Source organism: Camelina sativa, chromosome 11, assembly GCF_000633955.1.
Source record: "Camelina sativa cultivar DH55 chromosome 11, Cs, whole genome shotgun sequence".
NCBI classification, from domain to species: domain Eukaryota; kingdom Viridiplantae; phylum Streptophyta; class Magnoliopsida; order Brassicales; family Brassicaceae; genus Camelina; species Camelina sativa.
Genome location: NC_025695.1, coordinates 36,981,890 through 37,007,559, shown reverse-complemented (window position 1 = coordinate 37,007,559; position 25,670 = coordinate 36,981,890). Strand labels below are relative to the sequence as shown.

Below are 25,670 nucleotides of genomic sequence, written 5' to 3'. Positions count from 1 at the left end.
TTTATGAGATTGATGGACAGCGTGTTTCCGGAGTTGCTGGACGTGTCTATCATCATTTTCATCGACGTCATCCTGGTTTATTCTAAGAGTCCCAAAGAGCATGCAGTGCATTTGAGGGCAGTTCTAGAGAAGCTGCAGGAGCAGAAGTTGTTTGCTAAGTTGAGCAAGTGCAGTTTTTAGTAGCGTGAGATGGGTTTTCTGAGTCATATTGTCTCTGCAGATGGGATTTCTGTAGAATCGGAGAAGATTCAGGCTATCAGGGATTGGCCTAGACCGCATAGTGCCACAGTGATCAGGAGTTTCCTTGGTCTGGCAGGTTACTATAGGAGGTTTGTGCAGGGGTTTGCAAGCAGAGCACATCCGTTGACTAAGTTGACAGGGACGGATGTTCCTATTGTTTGGTCACAGGAGTGTGAGGAAGGCTTTGCAAGCCTCAAGGAGATGTTGACTACTACTCCAGTGTTGGCTTTGCCTGAGCTAGGAGAACCCTATGTGGTTTATACAGATGCATCCAGAGTTGGTTTGGGGTGTGTGTTGATGCAGCATGGGAAGGTGATTGCCTATGCTTCACGGCAGTTGCAGAATCATGAGGACAACTATCCTACTCATGACTTGGAGATGGGTGATGTAGTTTTTGCCCTGAAGATTTGGAGATCTTATCTTTATGGTGCAAAGGTGCATGTGTTTATAGATCATAAGAGCCTGAAGTACATATTCACTCAGCCCGAGCTGAATTTAAGGCAAAGGCGGTGAATGGAGCTGGTGGCGGATTATGATTTGGAGATAGCCTATCATCCTGGGAAGGCTAACTTGGTTGCAGATGCTCTGAGTCGGAAGAGGCTAGCTTCGGGTAGGAGAGATCAATGCTTTGAGTTTGTGCGCTATTTCTCAAGAGTCGTTGGGTTTGGAGGCGGTTGATAGAGCAGATCTTCTAAGTAGGGTGCAGATGGCACAAGAGAAGGATTTGGGGCTGGTGAATGCCTTAAAAGAGGTTGGTTCTGAGTATCATGTTTATGCTAATGGTACTATTTTGGTGCATGGGCGGGTTTGTGTGCCCAAGGATGAGGAGTGGAGACAGGAGATTCTGAGAGAGGCTCATGCGAGCATGTTCTCTATTCATCCAGGAGCGACTAAGATGTACCGTGACCTCAAGAGGTACTCTCACTGGGTCGGGATGAAGAAGGATGTGGCTAGTTGGGTCACGAGGTGTGATGTGTGTCAGCTAGTGAAGGCTGAGCATCAGGTTTCAGGTGGGTTGCTGAAGAGTTTTCCCATTCTAGAGTGGAAGTGGGATATGATTACTATGGACTTCGTGGTTGGTTTGCCAGTGTCTAGGACGTTTGATGTTATTTGGGTCATTGTGGACCGGTTGACTAAGTCGGCACATTTTCTGGCCATTAAGAAGACTGATGGAGCAGCGGTCTTAGCTTAGAAGTATGTGAAGGAGATAGTCAGGTTGCATGGGGTGCCAGCGAGCATTGTGTCTGATAAGGATTCTAAGTTCACCTCAGTGTTCTGGAGAACGTTTCAGGCAGAGATGGGCACTAAGGTGCATATGATTACAGCTTATCATCCCCAGACAGATGGACAGTCAGAGTGGACGATCCAGACGCTGGAGGATTTGCCAAGGATGCGTGTGTTGGATTGGGGAGGCCATTGGGCAGATCAGTTGAGCTTGGTAGAGTTTGCTTACAACAACAGTTATCAGGCGAGTATTAAGATGACTCCTTATGAGATTTTGTATGGGAGGCCGTGTCGTACACCGTTATGCCGGACTCAGGTGGGGGAGAGGAGCATTTATGGGGCAGATTATGTTCAGGAGACCTCAGAGAAGATTTGGGTTCTCAAGATGAACATGAAGGAAGTTGTGGATCGGTAAAGGAGTTATGCCTATAGGAGGAGGAGAGATCTTGAGTTTCAGGTAGGAGACAGAGTGTACCTCAAGATGACCATGTTGCGGGGTCCGAACAGGTCATTGACTGAGACTAAGTTGAGTCCGAGGTATATGATTGAGCGGGTGGGACTGACAGCATATAGGCTGGAGTTGTCTGAGGTTATGCGTGTGTTCCATAAAGTCTTCCATGTTGCGAAAGTGTCTGCGTGAGGATGATCAGTTGTTGGCTAAGATTCCTGAAGATCTTCAGCCTAAAATGACTTTGGAGGCGAGACCAGTGAGGGTTCTTGAGAGGAGGATCATGGAACTTTGGAAGAAGAAGATTACTTTGATAAGAGTCCTTTGGGATAGTGATGGTGTTGAGGGAAAAGTTTTCTGAAATAGAAGTTTCTAAAAGAGGAAAGATTCCAAAAGTGGAAAGTTCTAAAAATGGAAAGTTTTATCGGAGTTAGAATTGTCCATTTTTAGTGGTTGTGAGCCCTGAAGGGGCTAGTGTGGCCTTCGTGGCGGACTTTTGAGTCATTATGCCCGTGTGTGGCAGTCTTTTGAGATATTGTGTGGCCTTTGTGGCGGGCTGTTTAGCCAGATGTGTGGCCTTTATGGCGGGCTGTTTAGCCAGAGTGCCTGTTTAGGCGGTCCTTCGGGACAGATGGTCTTTGTGACGGTCCTGTTTAGGACATTTGTTTGGCCTTGGTGGCGGTCCTGTTTAGGACATTTATTTCTCTCTCAACTTAGTCTCTGTCAATGACCTGTTTGCACCCAGCAACATTGCCATCTTGAGGTAAACTCTGTCACTCACCTGAAACTCAAGATCTCTCCTCCTCCTATCGGCATAACTCCTCTGCCGGTCCTTAGCTTACTTCATGTTCAGCTTGAGAACCTGAATCTTCTCTGAGGTCTCCTGAACAAAACTCACCTCGTACATGCTCCTCTCCCGCACCTGAGTCCAACATAACGGTGTACGACATGGCCTCCCATACAATGCCTCATAATGAGCCATCCCAATACTGGCCTGGTAACTGTTGTTTTATGCAAACTCTACCAAGCTCATGTGATCTGCCCAATGGCCATCCCAATCCAACACACATATCCTCCGCAAATCCTCCATCGTCTGGATCATCCTCTCTAACTGCTCATTTGTCTGGGGATGATAAGCTGTACTCATATGCACCTTAGTGCCCATCTCTGCATGAAATGCTCTCCAGAACACCGAAGTGAACTTGAAATCCCTATCAGACACAATACTCGCTGGCACTCCCTGCAATCTGACTATCTCCATCACATATTTCTTAGCCAAGACAGCTGCTCCATCAGTTTTCTTAATTGCCAGAAAATGTGCCGACTTAGTCAACCGGTCCACAATGACCCAAATCGTATCAAAGGTGCGAGACACTGGCAATCCTACCATGAAATCCATCGTGATCATATCCCACTTCCACTCTGGAATGGGCAAACTCTTCAACAAGCAACCAGGAACCTGATGCTCAGCTTTCACTAGTTGGAAAACATCGCACCTCGTGACCCAACTTGCTACATCCTTCTGCATCCTGACCTAGTGATAGTACCTCTTGTGGTCACGGTACATCTTAGTCGCTCTTGGATGAATAGAGAACATGCTCGCATGAGTCTGCCTCAGGACCTCCTGCTTCAACTCCTCATCCATGGGGACACAAATCCGCCTGGGCACAAATATGGTACAATTAGCTGAGACATGATACTCTGAATCAACATCCTTAGAGGCATTCACCAGCCCAAAGTCCTTCTCTTGAGCCAACCGCACCCTACTCAGAAGATCTGCTCTATCAGCTGCCTCCAAACCCAACGGCTCATGTGAAACAGCACACAACCTCAACGCGCTGATCTCTCCTACCAGAGACTGCATATCCTGCTCCTGAACCGAAGTCGCCCGCTTCCGACTTACAACATCAACAACCAAGTTAACATTACCAGTGTAGTAGGCTATCTCCAAATCATAATCTGCCACCAGCTCCATCCACCGCCTCTGCCTCAAATTCAGCTCAGGCTGAGTGAATATATACTTCAGGCTCTTATGATCTGTAAACACCTGCAATTTTTGCACCATAAAGATAAGATCTCCAAATCTTGAGGCCAAAAACTACAACAGCAATCTCTAAATCATGAGTAGGATAATTGTCCTCATGCTTCCGCAACTGCCTCGACGCGTAGGCAATCACCTTCCCATACTGCATCAACACACAGCCCAAACCAACTCTGGATGCATCTGTATAAACCACATAGTGTTTCCCCTACTCTGGCAATGTCAACACTGGCATAGTAGTCATCATCTCCTTCAGGCTTGCAAAACCCTCCTCACACTCCTATGACCAAACAAAAGGAACATCCTTCCCTGTCAACTCAGTCATCGGACGTGCCTAGTCACAAAGCCCTGCACAAATCTCCCATAATATCCTGCCAACCCAAGAAAACTCCTGATCTCTGTGGCATTATACGGTTTAGGTCAATCTCTAATAGCTTGAATCTTCTCCGGATCTACAGAAACCCCCTTTGCAGAAACAATATGACCCAGAAATCTCATCTCTCGCATCCAGAAACTACACTTGCTCAACTTAGCAAACAACCTTTGCTCCCGCAGCTTCTCCAAAACTGCTCTCAGATGCAATGCATGTTCCGCTGTACTCTTAGACTAAACCAAGATGTCGTCGATGAAAATGATGACAGACACGTCAAAAAACTTCTGAAACACGCTGTTCGTCAATCTCATGAACGCTGCTGGCGCGTTAGTCAACCCAAAAGGCATTACCACAAACTCATAATGCCCATACCTTATCCTGAATGCAATCTTCCTCACATCTGCCTTATCTATCGGAATCTGATGGTAACCCGACGCTAGATCTATCTTGGAGAAGCAAGTAGCACCTCTCAGCTGATCCAACAACTCATTGATCCTGGGAAGAGGGTACTTGTTCTTCACAGTGACCCGGTTCAAACGCTGATAATCAATACACAAGCGGAAACTCCCGTCCTTCTTCTTAACGAATCGGCGCTCCCCACGGTGATACAATAGGACGAATGAATCCCTTGTTCAACAGATCCTATAACTGCTTTTTCAGCTCTGCCATCTCTGCTGGTGCCATCTTGTAAGGAGCCTTGGATAACAACGTCGTCCCCGGTTCCAGCTCAATCGTGAAAGGTTCAGACCGAGATGGTGGTAACCCATGCAACAACTGGAACACATCTTCAAACTCCTCAACAACCTGAATACCGCTAATTGTAGATTGTCCACTGACTCTGGCATCAATATAGTAACAAAATAAGCCTCACGTCCCTTCTCGATCATCTTCCCAGCCTGCATGGCCAAGATCACGAGACTCTCCGAAGTCGGTCTAACTCCCTCAAAAATCAACTTCCCTATTGGAAACTCAAGTTCCACTCTACCCTGATGATAATCTAGATGAACCATATGACAGTGCAACCAATCCATCCACAAGATAATATCATACAGCTCTACCGGGCTGATAAGCGAATTCGCTGCCACGACTCTCCCGCGATCTGAATATCAACTCCCCTCGTTTGACCAATGACTCTCAATAACTTGGCTCTCGCAACTCTGACTACTCCCACTTGCTCTCCGGGATCTCCTCTGATATTAGCACTCTCTGCACACTCCGGGATAATAAAGCTATTAGTTGCTCTAGAATCATACATAAAGTGGGACCTAAACCCGCCCACCAACAAGGTCCCTACACTTAACCACATACACTACATAAAATCTGAACCTACTAAAATTCACAAAGTCTAGGTACCAGAAATTATACATGTGATCGCCCTAACACTGCTTCCACCAGTCTCCATCGTCATGTACATCAGTGACGCCTGCTCAATCTGTGCCACCTGCTACACTCCCTATTGTACTACATGCTGCAGCGCTGCCACTGCCATCTGCAGGTTCCCTGCAATGATAGCATAAATGAACCGCTGATCGTGCTGCCGTTGGGGCACTCCTCTGGGGACAGTTAGCCACCTTTTGGTCCATACTACCACAACCAAAACACCTGACACCACTCGGCCTCTGCATAGCCTCCCACTTCCTCTTGGTTCCCTGCGCAGGCTTTCTGCCCTTGCCAGAACCTCCATGATGTTGAGTCTTCCTAGGCTGAACTGCTGGACTAACCGTCACTGTCCATGTCTAGATATCCTCCTCAATCTCTGATGCAGTCTCAACCAGCTATGAATGCGTAGCATAGCCCCGAGGACCCTCAAGTCCTCACGAAAGGCTCTCATAAACCTCCTGATCTGAGCCTCCTCAAACTCCATTGCCCGTCCCCCATACATCAAAAGTCGACTGAATTCCTCGTCCAGCTCCCGCAACGACCGAGTCCCCTTAGATAACTGAAGAAACTGCACCTCCAACCGGTCTAATGCCTCTTTAGGAAAATACTTGCCGTTAAACTCCTCTATGAAGTCAGCCCAAGTCATCTCCCTCTACAACCTCCTAGCAGCCACTGATCTCCACCACAAGTGAACATCACCAATTAGGTTTTGGACCCCTATGTCCACCCAACACTCCTGAGGACATCTGAGAGACTGAAAGTTACGTTCCATTCTCGCCTTCCACGCATCTACAGCGGTAGGGTCTGAACCACCCGAAAACCGCTCAGTACCAATGTTGCTTATCTCTCTCAGCATACTGATATAGCGATAATGAGCTTTAAAATCCGCAGCCACTGGCTGTTGCACCTCCACCGCCACTGGTGGTTTTGCCTATGCCTGAGCCGGTACCACTCCCGGTAACCGCTCCAACAGCTGTGTCAACAAGCCTACAAAATCAATGCCTCCTCCAGGAGCTCCACCAGCTAGGACTCCCGCACTAGGAAACCTAGCATCACTGGTTACTCGGCACCAACACCGACTCTCTCAGCGCCTACGGTCCTATCAGTACTCCCGCCGGCCACACTCATGGACCCCTCCTGGAAGCTCTACGACTCGCCAACACCCTCAACTGCCACAATATGATCCACGATATCACCAACTGCTGGGCCTCTACCCCTACCAAGTCCACGACCACGTTCGCGTCCACGTCCACAACCAACAACATCTCGCTCTCTAACCATCTATACTACCATGAACAGAAGGCTAAGCAAGCAAACTCAACATAACACAAAACAGAGACTCACCGTTGAATCACACTATAGGCTCGAAGAGGATATTTTAGGACTCCATGCCACACAAAATTGATTAACTCACACAATCGATAAAGGCATGCAAATCCACAACATCAACAACAGAAAAAATAGTGAACTGAAACCTAGAGCCGTAAGGGCTCTGATACCAAACTAAAAAGACCCGAGCCGTTTTTTTAAAATTAATTAACTAGTGGTCCCATACCCACTAGCCACCTAATCACAATCAACCAAACAGCGGAAAATAACCAACACAACAAATTAAAACCAATGACCAATAAATAATAACCAATAACCAATAACCAATAATTCAATCCAACAGAGTCATAAAACATAAAACCAGCAACCTAACAATGTTCTAATGACCCAACTCTAACAACCTAACAGAATTCAGACCACAAACAACGAACCACTAGAACATCCTTCTCTTCATCGCCTTGATTCCACGATCACACTTTGCCTTTACCTGCATCACAACACATATGAGATGCGTGAGTATTTTATAAACACTCAGTGAGGCAATCCTCCCATCTAATAGGCTATACGCATAAGCGATTGAGATATCTCTAACCATCAAACAACAATCAATAACCAAACAACAAACCAGACAACTGCATTGACGACACCAACTGAGGTCGCATCGACCGACACAAGCTTGCATTGACCGACGCAAGGTTCTGGAGATGGATGAAGAACCGAAAGATCCTCTGATATTAGGAAGACCATTCCTGGCAACTGCTGGAGCCATCATTGATGTCAGAAATGGCAAGATTGATCTTAATCTGGGCGAAGACTTCACTATGAAGTTTGACATCAAGGATACTTTGAAGAAACCAACAATAGGAGGACAAGTCTTCTATATTGAAGAGATGGATCAGTTGGCTGATGAGTTGTTGGAGGAATTAGCTGAGGAGGACCATATCAAGACTGCTTTGACCAAGGATGGAGAAGAAGAGTTCTTGCATGAGGAAACCACTTGTTAAAAGAATCTGCTAAACTCCCATGGAGAAACGGATGGACCAGAGGAGTTAGTACAGCTATCTGACGCAGAGGAGATATTTTCAGTTGAGGCAGAGACTTCAGAACGTGAGATCTTCCACTCGACCGTGATCGCTCGAGACTCCCATGCTGACGACTGGTATGTTTTTCTGGAAACCAATTTTACTTATCCTGCCATAGTGAATGCTAGGTTGAGTGATGATGAATTGGGGTTGCTAGTAACTGAGCTGAAGAAATATAGAAAGGCTATAGGGTATTCATTAGATGATATCAAGGGTATTTCACCTAGCCTTTGCATGCATATAATCAATCTTGAAAATGAATCTTATGCTAGCATTGAACCCCAAAGAAGTTTGGTCCCTAATCTGAAAGAAGTAGTAAAGAAAGAAATCCTAAAACTGCTTGATGCTGGAGTTATCTATCTTATCTCTGATAGTACTTGGGTATCTCATGTGCACTGTGTACTTAAGAAAGGAGGAATAACTGTAATCAAAAATGAAAAAATGAGTTAATTCCAACTAGGACCATTACATGCATAGGATGTGCATTGATTATAGGAAGTTGAATGTTGTATCTAGGAAAGATCATTTTCCTCTGCCTTTCATTGATCAAATGTTAGAAAGATAAGTCAGTCATCTCTACTACTGTTTCCTTGATGGGTATAGTGAATTCTTCCAAATCCCTATCCACCCAAATGATCAGGAAAAGACAACCTTTACTTGTCTTTATGGAATTTTTGCTTACACACGCATGCCATTTGGTTTGTGCAATGCTCCTGCCACCTTTCAAAGGTGCATGACATCAATTTTTTCGGATTTGATTGAGGAGTCAGTGGAAGTGTTTATGGACGACTTCTCTGTATACGGTTCCACTTTCTCCTCATGTTTGTTAAATTTGTGCAGGGTATTGACGCGATGTGAGAAGACGACCCTAGTCCTGAACTGGGAGAAGTGCCATTTCATGGTTGAAGAAGGAATTGTCCTGGGACACAAGATATCAGAGAAAGGAATCGAGGTTGAGAAAGCCAAGATTGAGGTCATGGTTCAGCTTCAACCGCCTAAGACAGTGAAGGACATAAGAAGTTTTCTGGGACATGCTGGTTTTTACAGAAGATTTATCTAGGACTTCTCAAAAATTGCAAGACCATTGACACGGATGTTGTGCAAGGAGGTTAAGTTCGAATTTGATGTAGCATGTCTGAAAGCTTTCAGCAAGATCAAGGAGGCCTTGGTTTCAGCACCCATAGTACAAGCTCTGAATTGGGACCACCCATTTGAGATTATTTGTGATGCTTCAGACGTTGCAGTTGGAGCAGTTCTGGGGCATCAAATTGACAAGAAGCTTCATGTCATCTACTATGCAAGTCGCACCTTGGACGAGATTCAAGGAAGGTATGCAACCACGGAGAAGGAACTCCTAGCAGTTGTGTTTGCATTCGAAAAATTCAGGAGTTACCTTGTGGGTTTGAAGGTCATAGTGTATACCGACCATGTTACTATGAGACACATGAAGAAGGATACCAAGCCAAGACTGTTGAGATGGATTCTGCTTCTTTAGGAGTTTGCATCAGTCGATGCAACCCCAGTTGGTGGCAGTCGATGCATGGGTTGGTGTCGGTCGATGCAATTGTCCTGGTTTGTTGTTTGTTTTTTTATTGTTGTTTGATGGTTAGATATATCTCAATTGCTTGTGTGTATAGCCCAGTAGATGGGAGGATTGCCTCACTAAGTGTTTATAAAATACTCACGCATCTCATATGTATTGTGGTGTATGTAAAGGTAAAGTGTGATCGTGGAATCAAGGCAATGAAGAGGAGGATGTTCTAGTGGCTCGTTGATGTGTTGTGTGCCTTCTGTTAAGTTGCTAGAGTTGAGTCATAGAATGTTGCTAGGATGCTGATTGTTGGTTTCTGATTCTGCGGGATTGAGTTATTGAATTATTGGTTTATTATTTATTGGTCATTGGTTTAATGGTATATGTTGGTTATTTTTCTGCTGTCTGGTTTGATTGTGGTTAAGCGGCTAGTGGATATGAGACCAATAGTTGAATTAGTTAATTATTATATTTTTTAAAAAACGGTTGTGGGTGTTACAAGTGGTATCAGAGCCGAACCCAGATGAGTGTGGAGTCGAGTGGGCTCACACCGTCGGGGGTGATGGTTTTGGTGCGCAACAAAGACATTGTGATCTGTTAGTGGGGGTGAATTGTGACACCCCATTTCAGGAACATGCAGAGAGGTTTAAAAGAATTGATCCTATGTCACCAAAATGCACTTATCTTTTCAGTTAAGGGGAGTTAAACGTGTTTGAGCTGGAGTAGTCTCAGGATGGGTGACCTTTCGGGAAGTGACTGTCGGAACTGTGCGAGTGAAGAAAAACACATGGAAAGATCATTTAGTGATTTATAGGGACGGTAACGAATCTTTAAAATCTCCCAGACGTAGTAAACCGGTTGTCGGATAGAGATGAGCGCACAGGTCTAGTAAGAGGACATGAGGTCCATTAAAAAAAAAGTAAATCAATGGACTAAAATTAGACATAGGACCCTGGCAGTCTTACAATTCTCAACATGGATTTTGATGTAACTGTCGACAAAACATTCCAAAGAGTTGAAGAAGCACAAACTAGTTTCAAAAGACAAACAATATATTACAAAGAAAAAGAAAAAAAAAAAGACAAACAATATATTCCATATACTAAAAGCAAAAATGTTGCAAGAATTCATGCAACTGCAGTAATACTCCATAAACTCTCTTCTTCACCACTGTTTAATGACACCAGAGAAATCTTAACATCAGCTCTTCGTTTTCCCCAAGATTTGGCTTTGGAGATGTTGGTTATCTTCGAGCAATCTATCATACTCTAGAAGCAGCTCTGCAGACTGTTTCTGAAGTGCCTCAACATAGGTTTCAGCGGTTTCAAGTTTCTTCTCTTTCTCTTTCAACTCAGTTTCTGCTTTCTTAAGTCTCTCTAGAATAGATGACAAATTTTCTTGAAGCTTCTTGATTTCTTTGGATGCTTTCTCCTCTTTCTCCTTCAGTTCGGTTCTTTCTTTCTAGAGCTCTTCAAGTTCTTCTTTTGATGACCCAACATTCCTTCTTAAATTGATTAGCTTTCTTAGGTAATGATGCATTCTGTCAATTATGAAGCCGAGAAAAAGTACGACTCCTGCAACAATCATCATTAAGGTTCTTAGCTTCAAATGTAATTTCATTATGTACACGTTATAATGCTCAACACTTTCAAAATTGAAAAAAAGATAACAAATAAAGTGTTTGATAAGAGAATGCATCAACCCCAATTACCACATAAGCAAATCAGGTCCGATTAGTATTCTATAAGCTATGAACTAGATAGTCATGTATTCTTGATTGTAATCCACAAATCAAGATCAGTATTCAGGTTCTAAATTTATCAACTACGAAGGCAGCTTCCCAAATCTACTAAACACTAGCAAAACATAGCCTCAGTTACAAATATAGAGATACTCATACGTGTGATATGAATACAGTCACAGTGATTCTATACAGAGTACAAACTCTAAATCACAACACAAACTTCTCTTATAAGTGCTCACACAACTTAAGCTTGCGAGATTGTATTTTTCAGATCATCCCTCTAACTACAATAGCTAGATTATCATCAGAACACAATCCTGCCAAGATTTCAACTTTTATTCAGAAACCATAGCAACAAACAAATCTAGAAGCCAACAGATAAGACAACAATCAATCAACAAAACACTATAGTTCAACTTTTTAATCCAAAAGAGAGAAACTGACCCATTAAAGAAGCTTCAAGCAAGTGTGTTCTCCAAAGAACCTGATCCATAGGAGACATAGTGCCAAGCTTTGAACCCTTGTTCTGGATCTTGACAATGCTCATGAGATTAGAGAAGAGAATAACAGACATAGTTCCAGCTATGGTTTTCACAGTGGCAGGACCTTTACCCATCTTCATCTGGTCAAGGNCATCAGCTCTTCGTTTTCCCCAAGATTTGGCTTTGGAGATGTTGGTTATCTTCGAGCAATCTATCATACTCTAGAAGCAGCTCTGCAGACTGTTTCTGAAGTGCCTCAACATAGGTTTCAGCGGTTTCAAGTTTCTTCTCTTTCTCTTTCAACTCAGTTTCTGCTTTCTTAAGTCTCTCTAGAATAGATGACAAATTTTCTTGAAGCTTCTTGATTTCTTTGGATGCTTTCTCCTCTTTCTCCTTCAGTTCGGTTCTTTCTTTCTAGAGCTCTTCAAGTTCTTCTTTTGATGACCCAACATTCCTTCTTAAATTGATTAGCTTTCTTAGGTAATGATGCATTCTGTCAATTATGAAGCCGAGAAAAAGTACGACTCCTGCAACAATCATCATTAAGGTTCTTAGCTTCAAATGTAATTTCATTATGTACACGTTATAATGCTCAACACTTTCAAAATTGAAAAAAAGATAACAAATAAAGTGTTTGATAAGAGAATGCATCAACCCCAATTACCACATAAGCAAATCAGGTCCGATTAGTATTCTATAAGCTATGAACTAGATAGTCATGTATTCTTGATTGTAATCCACAAATCAAGATCAGTATTCAGGTTCTAAATTTATCAACTACGAAGGCAGCTTCCCAAATCTACTAAACACTAGCAAAACATAGCCTCAGTTACAAATATAGAGATACTCATACGTGTGATATGAATACAGTCACAGTGATTCTATACAGAGTACAAACTCTAAATCACAACACAAACTTCTCTTATAAGTGCTCACACAACTTAAGCTTGCGAGATTGTATTTTTCAGATCATCCCTCTAACTACAATAGCTAGATTATCATCAGAACACAATCCTGCCAAGATTTCAACTTTTATTCAGAAACCATAGCAACAAACAAATCTAGAAGCCAACAGATAAGACAACAATCAATCAACAAAACACTATAGTTCAACTTTTTAATCCAAAAGAGAGAAACTGACCCATTAAAGAAGCTTCAAGCAAGTGTGTTCTCCAAAGAACCTGATCCATAGGAGACATAGTGCCAAGCTTTGAACCCTTGTTCTGGATCTTGACAATGCTCATGAGATTAGAGAAGAGAATAACAGACATAGTTCCAGCTATGGTTTTCACAGTGGCAGGACCTTTACCCATCTTCATCTGGTCAAGGCTTTTAATCACAAGCTCTCTCAAACGACCAATCTTTATCAACAGTAAGAATGCAATCACACCTTCCACAAATAGAACCAGAAACAGTAACTGAATCATGTTCTGAAATTTTTCCTTAAAGTTTGTTCCTTTAACACAATTCGCCAAGAATGTAAAACCTTAAACCCCGAATTTCTAACTCTTGTCTTCTAGTTTTGGCTACTTGGGTATGAAAATAAAACCAAAACCCAGATCGGAGAAAGCATCAAGTTATCTAAAACCCATTTGCTTTTTCAAGAACTCGGTCACTCATTCTTGATACCACCAAGAAATCATAAATTGGAGAGGACTAAGAGAAGAATTAAAGCTAAGAAATCGAAGAAGAAGAGTGAAAAGTGAAGAGTAAAAGAAGGATTTGAGAAAAGTTCAGTAGAAAGCATAAAAGGTAGAAGGAGAGAGGGAGAGAGAAGGGATCAATGGTTATGATTAATGGTTGTGTGCTAATTATGTAAAACTTAAGGATTAAGAGTGAACTCTACTCTACAGTCTAAACTTTAGAACGGCCGATGCGTCAGATGCCCTTTGTAAAAGCAACAGACGCAATTTTGTCGTTTTTGATTTACTTTTAAGAGAGATGAGATGACGATGCAATTGGTGAGTTGCATCTCTGTTTTTCTTCGTTCTTTTGTCTTGGAAAAAATTGAATAATTAATTTTTTTTTTGATGAAAATTAATTATTCAATTTTTTTTTTTTTGCAATAAGTAAGTTGCATTAATTTTTTTCTTCTCATGATTTTTCTTTTATGAACAGTTTGTTTTTTTTTATAATGAAATTTATCAATGGTTTCTGGATTTAATTCTCTTGTGCCTCCGCTTATTTTCACTATCCCTTCTCTAATGAAAGAACGAAACTTACCCCTCTAAGAATTTTTAAAAGACAATTGAACATTCTAGTTGTACCTATTAGCCTTCTAGTTGTACCAGATATCCCCTAGTTGCACCAGTTACACCCCGCATAGTAGGATTCGAACCCTGGGCGCGCGCGTGCGCATGGAGCTCTACTGTGTTTTTCGTTGAACACATACTGGTTTAATTATATTTAACCTAAAACAGTCGAAAACAACCTTCATTAAGGGTAATATTGTCTTTTTACCATTGAGGGGCATGTTGAGAAACTAAAATTATAGATTGACTATATATCAGTGTTCAAGAAAGCGTTATGCGGTATCTGGACGGTGACCTAGCGCCTAGCGCCTAGAACGCTTAGTTGGGGCCTAGACGGTTTTAAAGCGGTTTAGGCGTTTACAACATAAAATATTATATATATAAAAGTATATCAAAATATATGTTAGAAAAATAAAAATAAATTATAAATTATAAACAAAAGTAAGAAAAATACATTTATTTAAGTTATATTAACAACATATAAATGTTTATAATTACGTATACAGATATAAAATTTAATAATTTAAATATATGTAGTTAAAAATCAAAAATAAATATTAAAATAAAATTTATGTAATTTTAAGCGGTTCAGGCGGTCATCTAGGCGTCTACTGAGCGCCTAGCGCCTAGACCGCTTTCTTGAACATTGCTATATATATACCATGATCGGATCTGCACTACACCACGAGAGAATATTCATTGATATATATATACAATTTTAATAGATTGGAATATGCTATATTTTTATTTGATAAGAGATTACAAAAAAATCATATATTTGTGAAATGAGTTTGGATAAAAGAATAGATAATTCAATTTGATCATTTTAGTAGTAGAAATAGAAATCTACATAAAATATTATAAAAGTATTTCATCTGTAAAAGTTATATACTTTAATGTATGATGTATATGATGTAAGGAACCAAAACAACAATTTATCATTTACCCAAAAATTTAAATCTAATTTATCATTTACTCAAATATAGCAAAACAATTTCTCATTATAATGAGAATGTTGTGAAGTGACCACAATAATATATAATTTGTAATAGTACCTTTTTTTGTTTCATTTGATTACTAAGACCCTTATTAATTCGATATTTTAGACTATGATAATTACAATTATGGATATTAATGGCTGTAAACATATAGATAAACAATATAAACAATATCGATTCTGATATGCTTGATTCATAGGTCTCGAATCAGTGGCCTTATTGAGAATGAGGCACCAACATTTTTAATAAAACATACTAATTATATGAAAGCCATTGTTCTTTGTGTTTCCAACGAAGAAATGAAGTAGCTAGTAATATAAGGTGGGTCAAGTTTACCTTTGGAGAGGTTGCTAACTCATTGTCTGTTTTGGAAAACCTCCTTGAAAACAACATTAGTTGTTTGCTTATGAATATTTTATTCTTTGTTTAGTACTAGTATTCTCAAACCTTTTTTGATGTAACCCTAGACAATACAACATATAGTTGGCCATGAGAGAACACATGTTTAGGCAAGTAAAGTCCTACTTTCTCTATAGACTGTGTCTGACTCTTATTGATGGTCATAGCAAATGCAACATACAGTGGAAACTGTCTTGTACGCATCTTGAATGGCAGTTTAGTATCTGAAGGTGTTAGATTTATGTTAGGGAATAAAACTATGTCACCACTTATGTCTCCTGTTATTACAATGTGATTAGCAAGTTGAGTAATCTGAAGCCTAGTTTCATTACACAGCCCACCTTTGGGATCAATATTCCTAAGCAACATAAGCAATATTCCTATGCAAAAAATAGAATGAAATGGTAATTATAGATAATCGTCCGCTTGTCTGAAAACATCAATTTCATGGAATATTGGGTTCACATGGACTTGAGAAGCATCATACGAATTAGACAAAAAATTTACACCTGATTTGGTAAAATCATAAGTAAAAGAAGAATTCGTATTAAATAATAAATAATTTGTAATAATACAATTTTTGTACCCTTGTAGGATTTGATCTTAACAAATCTGAGAACACAGATGATGATGCTTCCATCAGAGTCTTGACAGGATTTAAAAACGTGCTCGGCAAAGGAATCCCACAAGGTACATGACATTCTCTCATCTCTATCACATAAAATAAGTAAGTCGGATTAGTTATTTCAGAGGTTATATTTACATACATTTCATATAGTTGTATTAGCAGAAAATGCTTACGTTTCGTCCCAAAGCTCAAAAGCAAGTTTTTATTAGGCTTATTATTGGCTTCGAGTTCCTCCAATTCACCCACACTCACAATTTGACCAATAACCTCTGTATAATGAATAATATAAATAGATAGAATTTTTATTAAAACAATTGTAAATAGATACTTACCAACCAATATGTAGGGATTAACTTCCCCACTTTGGATGTTCTGAAACTTAGCCAATGTCATGAAGCTAGAATCAGACACAGGGTCACTGTCCATGACCATTGTTCCATTGATGAATGACATCTTGTACAAAAGTGTGGTTGGTCTTAATTGACCAATTACCAATAGGGAGCCTATTCACATACTTGAAAACCAAGTCCTTCTTCACTGATGCATGAATCTTACTCTAAAATAATGAAACCCAAAAGATGCATTAGTAATAGAAAAGTCTTGTATCTCGTTTTATATCATTTGTACAATTGTATTTAAAATTATTCTTACCATTGACTCTGACAAAACCAACTCTAGCGTTTCACCAGTGTTTTGGGTATATTGACGCCATGAATGGATGACCTTCACTTGGACCCTCCATGCGGTTTTGTAGGGTCGAACATCTTTCAAGAAGGCAAAAGTAGTAGACATTTGATGTATTCAAAAGCTTATATCCTACAAAAGAGCATCAGAGGTTTGTTGATTTTGTCTTCATGTTTCGGTTTCAAAGATTTATGAAGATATATTTGAGTTCCGTTTTGGGATATTACTTGGAGGTGAAACACAAAGAAAAATGAAGTTTGAAGATATTTACGAAGATTTAATAGGATTAAGAAATATTAGTTTAACAAAAGATAAATTTAAATTGAATATTTATTCTTGATTTTAGGAAAGTTATTAGTCAATGTAAAGGAAGGTGAGACTTAAAAAGTTAGAACGTGAAAAGCTCTCTAGAACGTGAAAACCCCTTGTAAGACTTTTGAAGACATTTGTGGAGAGAAAAAGGTGAAAGATTTGTTTCATGTGTTTAGGGATCTCTTAGTAGGCTATCAATCGCCTCTCCAAATTTTCTTTTTTTTCTTATGGTCAAAACTTAAGAGTCAATTAGGTAATTAGATCCCAATTAACTATAATTTTGTGTGATCGGATAATACCTAGTATCCAATTATTTTATTTTTTATATAAAAACAAGCATGAGGCGTGTGTTGTTACTCGTTCGTTGGAAGTATTCGTTAATCATTAAGGATGCAAAGGAAGACCAATCAACGCCGTAGAAGGAGTCGTCGTTCTACGCAATCACAAGAAAAGACAAGTCAACGACTATATGAATTGTCAACGCCTTTCGTGTATACACGTCTCTTACCTCTTTCTCAATAACCTCTCTTTGTTTCAGGGCCATTGAAGCAATTCTTCATTTCTGGCTGCTGGAGATTCAGAAATATGGCAGTAAGTCTTTCTTTTTTTTGTTTATGTTGATATCTTAAAACTTTTCTTCTATAATTGTTTGTTTTTATTCTACCCTCTATCTCCGAGTTTTACTCTATGTGAATAGAGAGTTACCAAATATATTTGGATACTTTACCTACAAATGGATTATGGATCCTATAAACATTTTAAGACTTGTAGTTTCTGCAGTATCGTCATAAGAGTCTCTTATGTTTGACTCTTGACATATTTCACTTTTTTTTTTCTTCATTTTCTCGTATAAATTTCAAATTCTCATATGGTCGTCTTCTTAACATCAATATATGGTTTCGGTACTAGCTTCTACGGAGTTGTCTGTTAATTCCTCCACCTTAAGGTTTATTATAGCTTTAACATTTTACCATAAAAAGTTTCAGGCTGAACCAACCCTTTATATATACCGTATACTATATATGGTCCATAACTCTCAAACATATGGTACTGTGTAATATGAGCTTTCTAACAATACTTGTGTTTCTTTTTTCTTGCAAATGTTTTATTGTGGTTATAGAATCGTCCACACGTGCCCAAATTCGGAGACTGGACCGAAGATGCTCCATTCACCGTCGTGTTCGAAAAAGCGAGCAAGAGCAAGAAGAGTATGAACGTTTCTAACCCGAATGAATATCCAGAAATGAATCCAAGCCTTGCACAGAATCGAAATTCTAGGCACGACCAACCACAAAACCACAATGTAAGACCTAGGCAGGAAAGATTTAGTAGCAGAGAAGACAACGAATTCAGACCGTCTCCTGCACACAATGAAAGAAACAACAGAGTTAGAGCTCCGCCCACACAAGAAACGTACAACCATCAACCATACGGTGGAGGAGGCAGATCACTCGGAAATCCATCGGAAACAAATAGGCGGCAACCACGTGATCATGTCCTGATGCGGCCGATACGCAATCTTAGAGGTCAAAGTAGTGAAAGGGTATGGATATTTTCACCATTTTCTGTTACAAAAATGTGTCACAATTCATAATACACTATAAGCTAAGCAAGTGTATTTTTGTCAATTAGGTGGCGACTATTCCACCGTTTCCTGGATCGGGTTCGAACATGGAGAATCAGAGTTACACACTCATCTTTGACAAAGTGAAAGAAGATAGAAACCATGCGAGATCTTATAATGGAACCGATCATAGCACCCCGACTCGACCCATCAACGACCAACACCACCAACCATTACCTTCTACTAGTCCCAAGGTAACTATTCTTTTATTTATTTCTATATTTTCACAGGAATATTTGAACAAAATTCACGAGAATTAGAAAGTACAGCCACACATCAAAAGTAGAGATCACAAATACTTATTCTCCTTTATAATATTTCCATGAAAGACTTGGTTATAAAATTAATTTGACAAATACAGGGACAAACTAATTAATGTGTTATCCATTCTATTACAAAAGACCAAAGAACAAGAGTCCCACGACTAAATTGCTGTAGGATTATGTCGTTAGCTTGTAAACGGAAAAGATATCGAATATTAACGCTAGCTAAGAATATATCTTCTTATGTTTCCCATATTAGACTAGTAATGTTATTTTTCACATTTTCTTTGGTTAAAAACTTAGAATGATATTTCATATATATAAGATGTATACTTTGTAGAAAAAAATATATCAGGGATAACATTTATTATTACTACTAAAAACTAAAAGAATACAACATTTCTTAAGTTGTTTCTCACTTTCTCTGCGAGATCTAGTCGAAATGTTTGGGTAAAGACTAAGTTACATGGCCTGATTCTTATCCAAAAAAGAAAGATTATGTGTTATTATTATCTTAAATATTTGTCTTAGCTAGTAGTAATCCCTTTCTCTGCAAATAGTAAATGAAGGGGGGAAGCAGGATCATTTGTGGAATGTTTGGTAATTCAATTAGGTTCCATGTTTTTAATTTTCTGAAAACTATATGGATACCAAGGGTATTTCCATCTCTCAAAGTTCTAATAATATTATTTTAAGCTCATAATAAACGAATCATCATTCAAAATTTCAAATTGTGACTATATCCATCATATTTAAGTTGACGTCAATTGTAAACTGTCATTTGCAGGGTTGTTGCTTCCCCTCATGGAGCCGAAAGGGAAGCTATTGAAGAAGACCCTTTCCTTCTCTTTCGTATGCGTGGTTTCTTTTGATTTTTTTCAGTCAGTCTTATGGAGACACAAGGAAGTGGTTTTTGCTAAATGATTATGTTACTTACCCTAGCAATTTGTTTTGTTCTTACTGGTGAGCGCATATTATTTATATATTTTTGTTTTGTGATCAACCCAACTTATATAAAACCTTATGCAAAGTTTGATGCGTACATCGAAAGAGTAAGTTTTGCAACTGAGTCAGGAGAAAGATTTTTAAACGATAGAATGCTGATTTTGATGTCAACGAGGATCGGATGTTATAAATTTCTGGCAACGGTACGTGTTGTAGAGTTGATAGCTTGGACCAAGCTCTTACAATCAAATTCAAGACGGATATTGAAGATTTTCAGCTTCAGAGCTGCTCAATGGCCGGCAATGGTTTCTATATATTGTGGATAAAATTATAACCGGCAGAGGCAGACAAGTGTTTTGAGTCAAGTTGGACAGAGCTTCTTTACTAAAGAAGGTCCCTTTTTGGACAAATACTAAGGAGGGTCCCTTGGATTGCTTTCTACATGAATAATAGCTTCAGCTAACCTTCAATCTAACTTAGGATGGTTAGCGATAAAAACGACTTCAGTCTAACTTAGGATGGTTAGCGATAAAAACTCGATCCTAATAAGTAAATGTAAAATGAAGTAAGTGAAGAAGATAGAGAGAAATAGAAATATGTTTTGTTTTTTTATTTTTTCAACCTTGACGTTCTCTTACAAAGGCATTGTGCTTTTATAGTGATACAATGTTAACCTAGAGTCTAGATCCTTCTACTCTTGGCCAGCTGTATCACATGATCCCAGAAGCTCAAACCTATTTTGTAATGTCACTTTCGGACCTCCTGCAGCTTCTGCTAATCCTCTGTTCTTGTCATCTGCAACAACTGCTAAACCTCTGTCTTTGTCTGTTCTGTCTTTTTCTTATGTTGCAGGTAACCGTTGGCGTGAATTGGACTCTGAAGCTGATGGGCTTGAGCTGGACCTGAATTCTTCTGGGCCTTTATCAGAAACGATGCTGTTTGGACCTGTATTGTTTATACTCCCCCGCAAACTTGGAGTGGGTGGAACAACGACACCAAATTTGAGTCGCAATGCTTCAAAGGGACCCTGCGGAAGGGATTTGGTGAAGACATCTGCGATTTGGTAATCAGCGGAGATGTGATTGACGATGAGGTTTCCAAACGCAACTTTCTCACGAATGTAATGATAGTGGGTAGCAAAGTGCTTAGTGTGAGCATGAAGACTTGGATTTGCAGTGAGGTACACAGCGAAGAGATTGTCGCAGAACAACTCTGGTTTTTCAAACTGAGGAACACCAAAACTACGAAGGAGGTTCACAAGCCAAGTGATCTCAGAAGCAGCTTTGGACATGGCTTGATATTTTGCTTCTGTAGAGCTTTTAGAGACCGTAGGTTGTTTACGAGAAGACCATGAAATAATTTTATCACCGAGAAACGTGCAGAAACCACCAGTGGAGCAGCTGGTAGTGTTGCAACCATTGTAGTCGCTGTCACTGAAGACTCTCAATTTACAATTTATGGTGTTGCTAAAGGAGATCCCAATCATAGTAGTGCCTTTGATGTATCGGAGTATCCGTTTGAGGAGCTGGGAATCAGAAACAGTAGGAGCATGCATCTTCTGAAACACATAGTTGACAGAGAATTGGATATTTAGTCTAGTAAGAGTCAGATATTGCAGCTTTCCAGCTAGACTTCTGAAGTATTTAGGATTCTCAAAGAGTTTGTCTTGATTGGGAGCTTTGTTGAGCTGTTGTGGTAATGGTGTGGCAACTGCAGAACAATTAGACATAGCTGCAGCAACGAGAAGATCCTCAACATACTTTTGCTGAGAGAGAAACAAACCATTTGGATGGAATGGAGCCTGAATTCCCAGAAAATAGTGCAGTTGACCCAGATCCTTAATTTGAAACCGTTGATTGAGCTCTTCTAGAAGATGGTTGAGGAGACTAGAGGAGTTCTCAGTAATCACCATGTCATCAACATATAGCAGCAAGAAGATAACATCACCACCTTTAGCACAAATGAAGAGAGAAGGATCTGGGATGCTACAAAAGAAACCAAATTCAAGCAAAAAATTGTTTAACTTATCAAACCAGGCTCTTGGAGCTTGTTTAAGCCCATAGAGAGACTTATGCAATAAGCATACATAATCAGGATGTTCTTCCTCCAGAAAACCTGCAGGTTTCTTCATGTAAACAGTTTCAGTAAGGTCCCCATGGAGGAAAGCATTTTGGACATCCATTTGTTTTAGTTCCCAATTTAGAAGAGTAGCAATATGAAGAACTGCTCGAACTGTAGGAGTGCGAACAACCGGACTGTAAGTTTCAAGATAGTCAATACCTTCTTCTTGGTTATAACCTTGAGCTACCAGTCTAGCTTTGTATTTGTCTAAGGATCCATTTGCATGAAGTTTAACTCGAAAAACCCATTTTGAACCAAGCACATGCATATCGGGTGAGGGAGGAATGAGAGACCATGTTATTGTTGCTTTACAATTACCCATTTCTTCACCCATAGCAGCTGTCCAGCGTTCATCCTTCAAAGCCTCAGTCACTGTTTTAGGCATTGGATGAGACACTTTGTGAGAGAGGAGAGCATACCTCTGATTTGGCATACTAATACCTGATTTTAATCTTGTGATCATTGGATGATTAGAGGCCAGTTGGAGCTCGACAGTGGATGTTGCAGGTTGATCTGTAGCACCGGATGTAGTCAGCTGAGGCGGTGATGAGAGAACGTTGTTGCCTATAGGAACAAGATCTAAGCTTGTCTTACACTTAGTACATTCCTCATCACTGTTAGCTGAACAATCAGGTGAAATTTCATCTGGAACATGAGGATCAAGACAAACCACTAACATTGTAGGAGGTGACACGATATCTGGTAAGACACGTACAGAGTCTTCTGATACTTGAGCTGGAGCAGAATTTGCTGATACTTGATCTGAATCGGAAAAAATGTGTGCAGAGTCTGCAGATATTGCAGCTTCACTTGAAGAAATGTGTTCAGAAACTCGAGAAGAAGGAGAACCACTGCAGGAGCTTTTAATCCATGTCGTGTACAGAGGTGTGGGAACAAAGTGTTGTAGAGAGGCATATGTGTCTGCAAATGGGAACGATGCTTCATCAAATATGACATGCCGACTTAAGTATACACAGCCAGTGGGAGGATAATAACAACGATATCCCTTGTATTTTTCTGTGTAACCCAGAAAAATACACTTGAGAGATCGTGGATCAAACTTATTTAAGGCATATGGTCTGAGCACATCCAAAGGTGCGTAAAGCTGAGTATTCTGGAGCTTTACCATGCAAAACTTCAAATGGACTGCGATCACTGTCAAGAGATGTAGTCGATAGGAGATTACAGAGAAAATTGACAGTGAAGAAAGCCTCTACCCAATAGCTTTGAGGTGTCTTGCTTTAAAACATAAGAGTGAGACCCATTTCTATAAGTTGTCTATGTTTCCTTTCTGCCAACCCATTTTGTTATGGTGTGTGAGGACATGAAATGTAGTGTTGTATACCAGACTCTTGCAAGTGAGTCAAAAATCTTTTGACTTATGAATTCACCTCCACCATCAGACTAGAAAATTCCAATTTTGTGTTGTAGAAGATTTTCAACAAGAAGCTGATACTTGATGAATATAGAGCAAAAGTCTGATTTTCTCTTAAGAGGATAAAACCAGCAATATCTTGAAAAGTTGTCAATAAAGACTACATAGAACCTGAATCCATGAATGGAGGAGATAGGAGAAGGACCCTAGAGATGACAATGAACTCTCTCTAAGGGTCTAGAAGCATGAAAATCAGAAGAAATAAATGGCAATTTCGAATTCTTTCCTAGCCGACACGATTCACACATGTTGCTGGTACTTTTGTTAACTTGAATTGCCTTTTTGCAGAAAGAAGCTAGAGGACTTGAGCATTAAGATGTCCCAATCTTCGATGCCAAACTTCATTAGAGGTTTGGATTTGTCTGGTAGAGTAGAACGTCTTAAACTTTCGATCCTCCAGTTTGTAAAGACCATCATTTTCCTTTCCCTTTGTCAAAACTTTGCGTGTTTGCTTATCCTTAATAAGAACATCATCAAAATCAAACGTAATTGCACAAGGATAATCCTTAGTCAGCTTTGAATATGACAACAGAGATATCACTATTGGAGGACAAACCAAAACATCTTTTAAAGGGAGATTACCTGAAGTAGAAAGTAGATTTGATGAACCAATGTGAGTAATGGGAAGGAAGTTACCATCACCTGCCATGACTGTATCATTTCCGGTGTAAGGCTGAGCTTTCTGCAGACGTTGAGTGTTGTTGGTAATATGAGCTGTCGCCCCTGAATCTGGATACCAAGCACTATCGTCAGTTACATCAGTGATGTGAAGAGCAGAGAAAGCTGCAGCTGCAACTTCTGGTTTTTGATACTCTTCATCAAAGCGATACCAACAGTCCAGAGCATTGTGTCCTCGTTTACTGCAGATCTGACAGACTGGCAACTCCGGTTTATTGGGACCGTAAGGAGAGCTTGAAAACTGAGGAGAGGCTGAGAACTGAGGTGAGCCTGAGAATTGTTGATGGAAGCCACGTCCTCTAGTTGAGTAGTCGTTACCACGTCCTCTACCTCTGTTGCCATGTCCTCTGCCTAAGAAGTTTGACGACCTCATGGTGTGAAAAGGCGAGATGTGGAGAAACATCAGGAGAGGTTGAGTAGCCTTGAAGTCGATCCTCATAACTAGTTAGGCGAGAAATCACATTTTCATAAGTTGGTTGAGGACTTCGATCCATTGAAACTTTAATAACAGTAAGTGTTGGCTCATAATCATGACTCAGACCTCTTAAAGCAGCAAAAATGTTCATCTTTTCACTAACAGGATCACCAATAGATGCTAACTGATCGCAAATATCTTTAATACTCCTAAGATAATCAGACATATTCTTGTCTAACTTTTCAGAGTTTTGGCACAAACAATACAGCTCCAAACGGCATCGTTTCTGATAAAGGCCCAGAAGAATTCAAGTCCAGCTCAAGCCCATCAGCTTCAGAGTCCAATTCACGCCAACTGTTACCTGCAACTGTGCCAATCAGCTCAAGCCCATCAGCTTCAGAGGATTAGCAGTTGTTGCAGTTCAAACAACCTAGAGGAAGAGGTGCGATTAAAGTGAGAAATCAGAGTATCCCATACCTGTTGAGCTGTTGCCGAGCCAACTACCAAACGAAGAACATTCTCAGTCATTGAGCCAAGCAGCCACGCCTTAACGACTTGGTGAGATCTGGACCAACTCTCAAAGTCAAGATTGAGAACGTCTTCAACCTTTCCGTCTTTGTTATTGCGGACATGTATCTTCTCCTTCGGTGGTTTGAGAGCGCCATTAACAAATCCAAGTAGATCTTGAGTTTTGAGGAATGATTCGAACTGAGATTTCCAGGTAATGTATTTTTGCTCAGTGAGCTTTAAGGTAACACAATTTGAGATGTGTAACGAAAGTGTATAGTAAAGGTCCATGGTTCCATCCATGGCTCTGATACCATGAAGAAGATAGAGAGAAATAGAAATTTGTTTTGTTTTCTTATTTCTTGAACCTTGACGTTCTCTTACAAAGGCATTGTGCTTTTATAGTGATACAATGTTAACCTAGAGTCTAGATCCTTCTACTCTTGGCCAGTTGTATTACATGATCCCAGAAGCTCAAACCTATTATGTAATGTCACTTTCGGACCTCATGCAGCTTCTGCTAATCCTTTGTTAT

The 25,670-nt window shown here is 40.1% G+C and overlaps 3 protein-coding genes and 1 pseudogene across 3 annotated transcripts; 1 reads left to right on the top strand and 3 right to left on the bottom strand.

The window, feature by feature from the left end:
• LOC104725351 lies at window positions 10,629-12,018 on the bottom strand. Its single transcript, XM_019232545.1, has 2 exons — window positions 11,837-12,018; window positions 10,629-11,222 (listed from the first exon to the last, which is right to left on the bottom strand). The coding sequence occupies exons 1-2, from the start codon at window positions 12,012-12,014 to the stop codon at window positions 11,110-11,112; spliced, it is 291 nt and encodes a 96-aa protein (XP_019088090.1). The 5' UTR covers window positions 12,015-12,018; the 3' UTR covers window positions 10,629-11,109.
• LOC109125197 lies at window positions 12,028-13,801 on the bottom strand (annotated as a pseudogene).
• LOC104728698 lies at window positions 15,566-16,604 on the bottom strand. The gene is made up of 3 exons (XM_010447648.1): window positions 16,484-16,604; window positions 16,325-16,420; window positions 15,566-15,903 (listed from the first exon to the last, which is right to left on the bottom strand). The coding sequence occupies exons 1-3, from the start codon at window positions 16,602-16,604 to the stop codon at window positions 15,566-15,568; spliced, it is 555 nt and encodes a 184-aa protein (XP_010445950.1).
• LOC104725350 lies at window positions 17,630-20,084 on the top strand. Its single transcript, XM_010444008.1, has 4 exons — window positions 17,630-17,738; window positions 18,268-18,690; window positions 18,780-18,965; window positions 19,822-20,084. The coding sequence occupies exons 1-4, from the start codon at window positions 17,733-17,735 to the stop codon at window positions 19,861-19,863; spliced, it is 657 nt and encodes a 218-aa protein (XP_010442310.1). The 5' UTR covers window positions 17,630-17,732; the 3' UTR covers window positions 19,864-20,084.

Excerpts from the sequence above, each read along its gene's own strand:
- LOC104725351 (XM_019232545.1), bottom strand. The coding sequence starts at position 12,014 with ATGAAGATGGGTAAAGGTCCTGCCACTGTGAAAACCATAGCTGGAACT. Across the intron at positions 11,223-11,836 it reads GCTTGAAGCTTCTTTAATGG|GAGTCGTACTTTTTCTCGGC; the intron begins GTCAGTTTCTCT and ends TGATTGTTGCAG.
- LOC104728698 (XM_010447648.1), bottom strand. The coding sequence starts at position 16,604 with ATGTCATTCATCAATGGAACAATGGTCATGGACAGTGACCCTGTGTCT. Across the intron at positions 16,421-16,483 it reads TAATCCCTACATATTGGTTG|AGGTTATTGGTCAAATTGTG; the intron begins GTAAGTATCTAT and ends TTCATTATACAG. Across the intron at positions 15,904-16,324 it reads TTTGAGCTTTGGGACGAAAC|GAATATTGCTTATGTTGCTT; the intron begins GTAAGCATTTTC and ends TTTTTTGCATAG.
- LOC104725350 (XM_010444008.1), top strand. Across the intron at positions 18,691-18,779 it reads GAGGTCAAAGTAGTGAAAGG|GTGGCGACTATTCCACCGTT; the intron begins GTATGGATATTT and ends TTTGTCAATTAG. Across the intron at positions 18,966-19,821 it reads TACCTTCTACTAGTCCCAAG|GGTTGTTGCTTCCCCTCATG; the intron begins GTAACTATTCTT and ends TGTCATTTGCAG.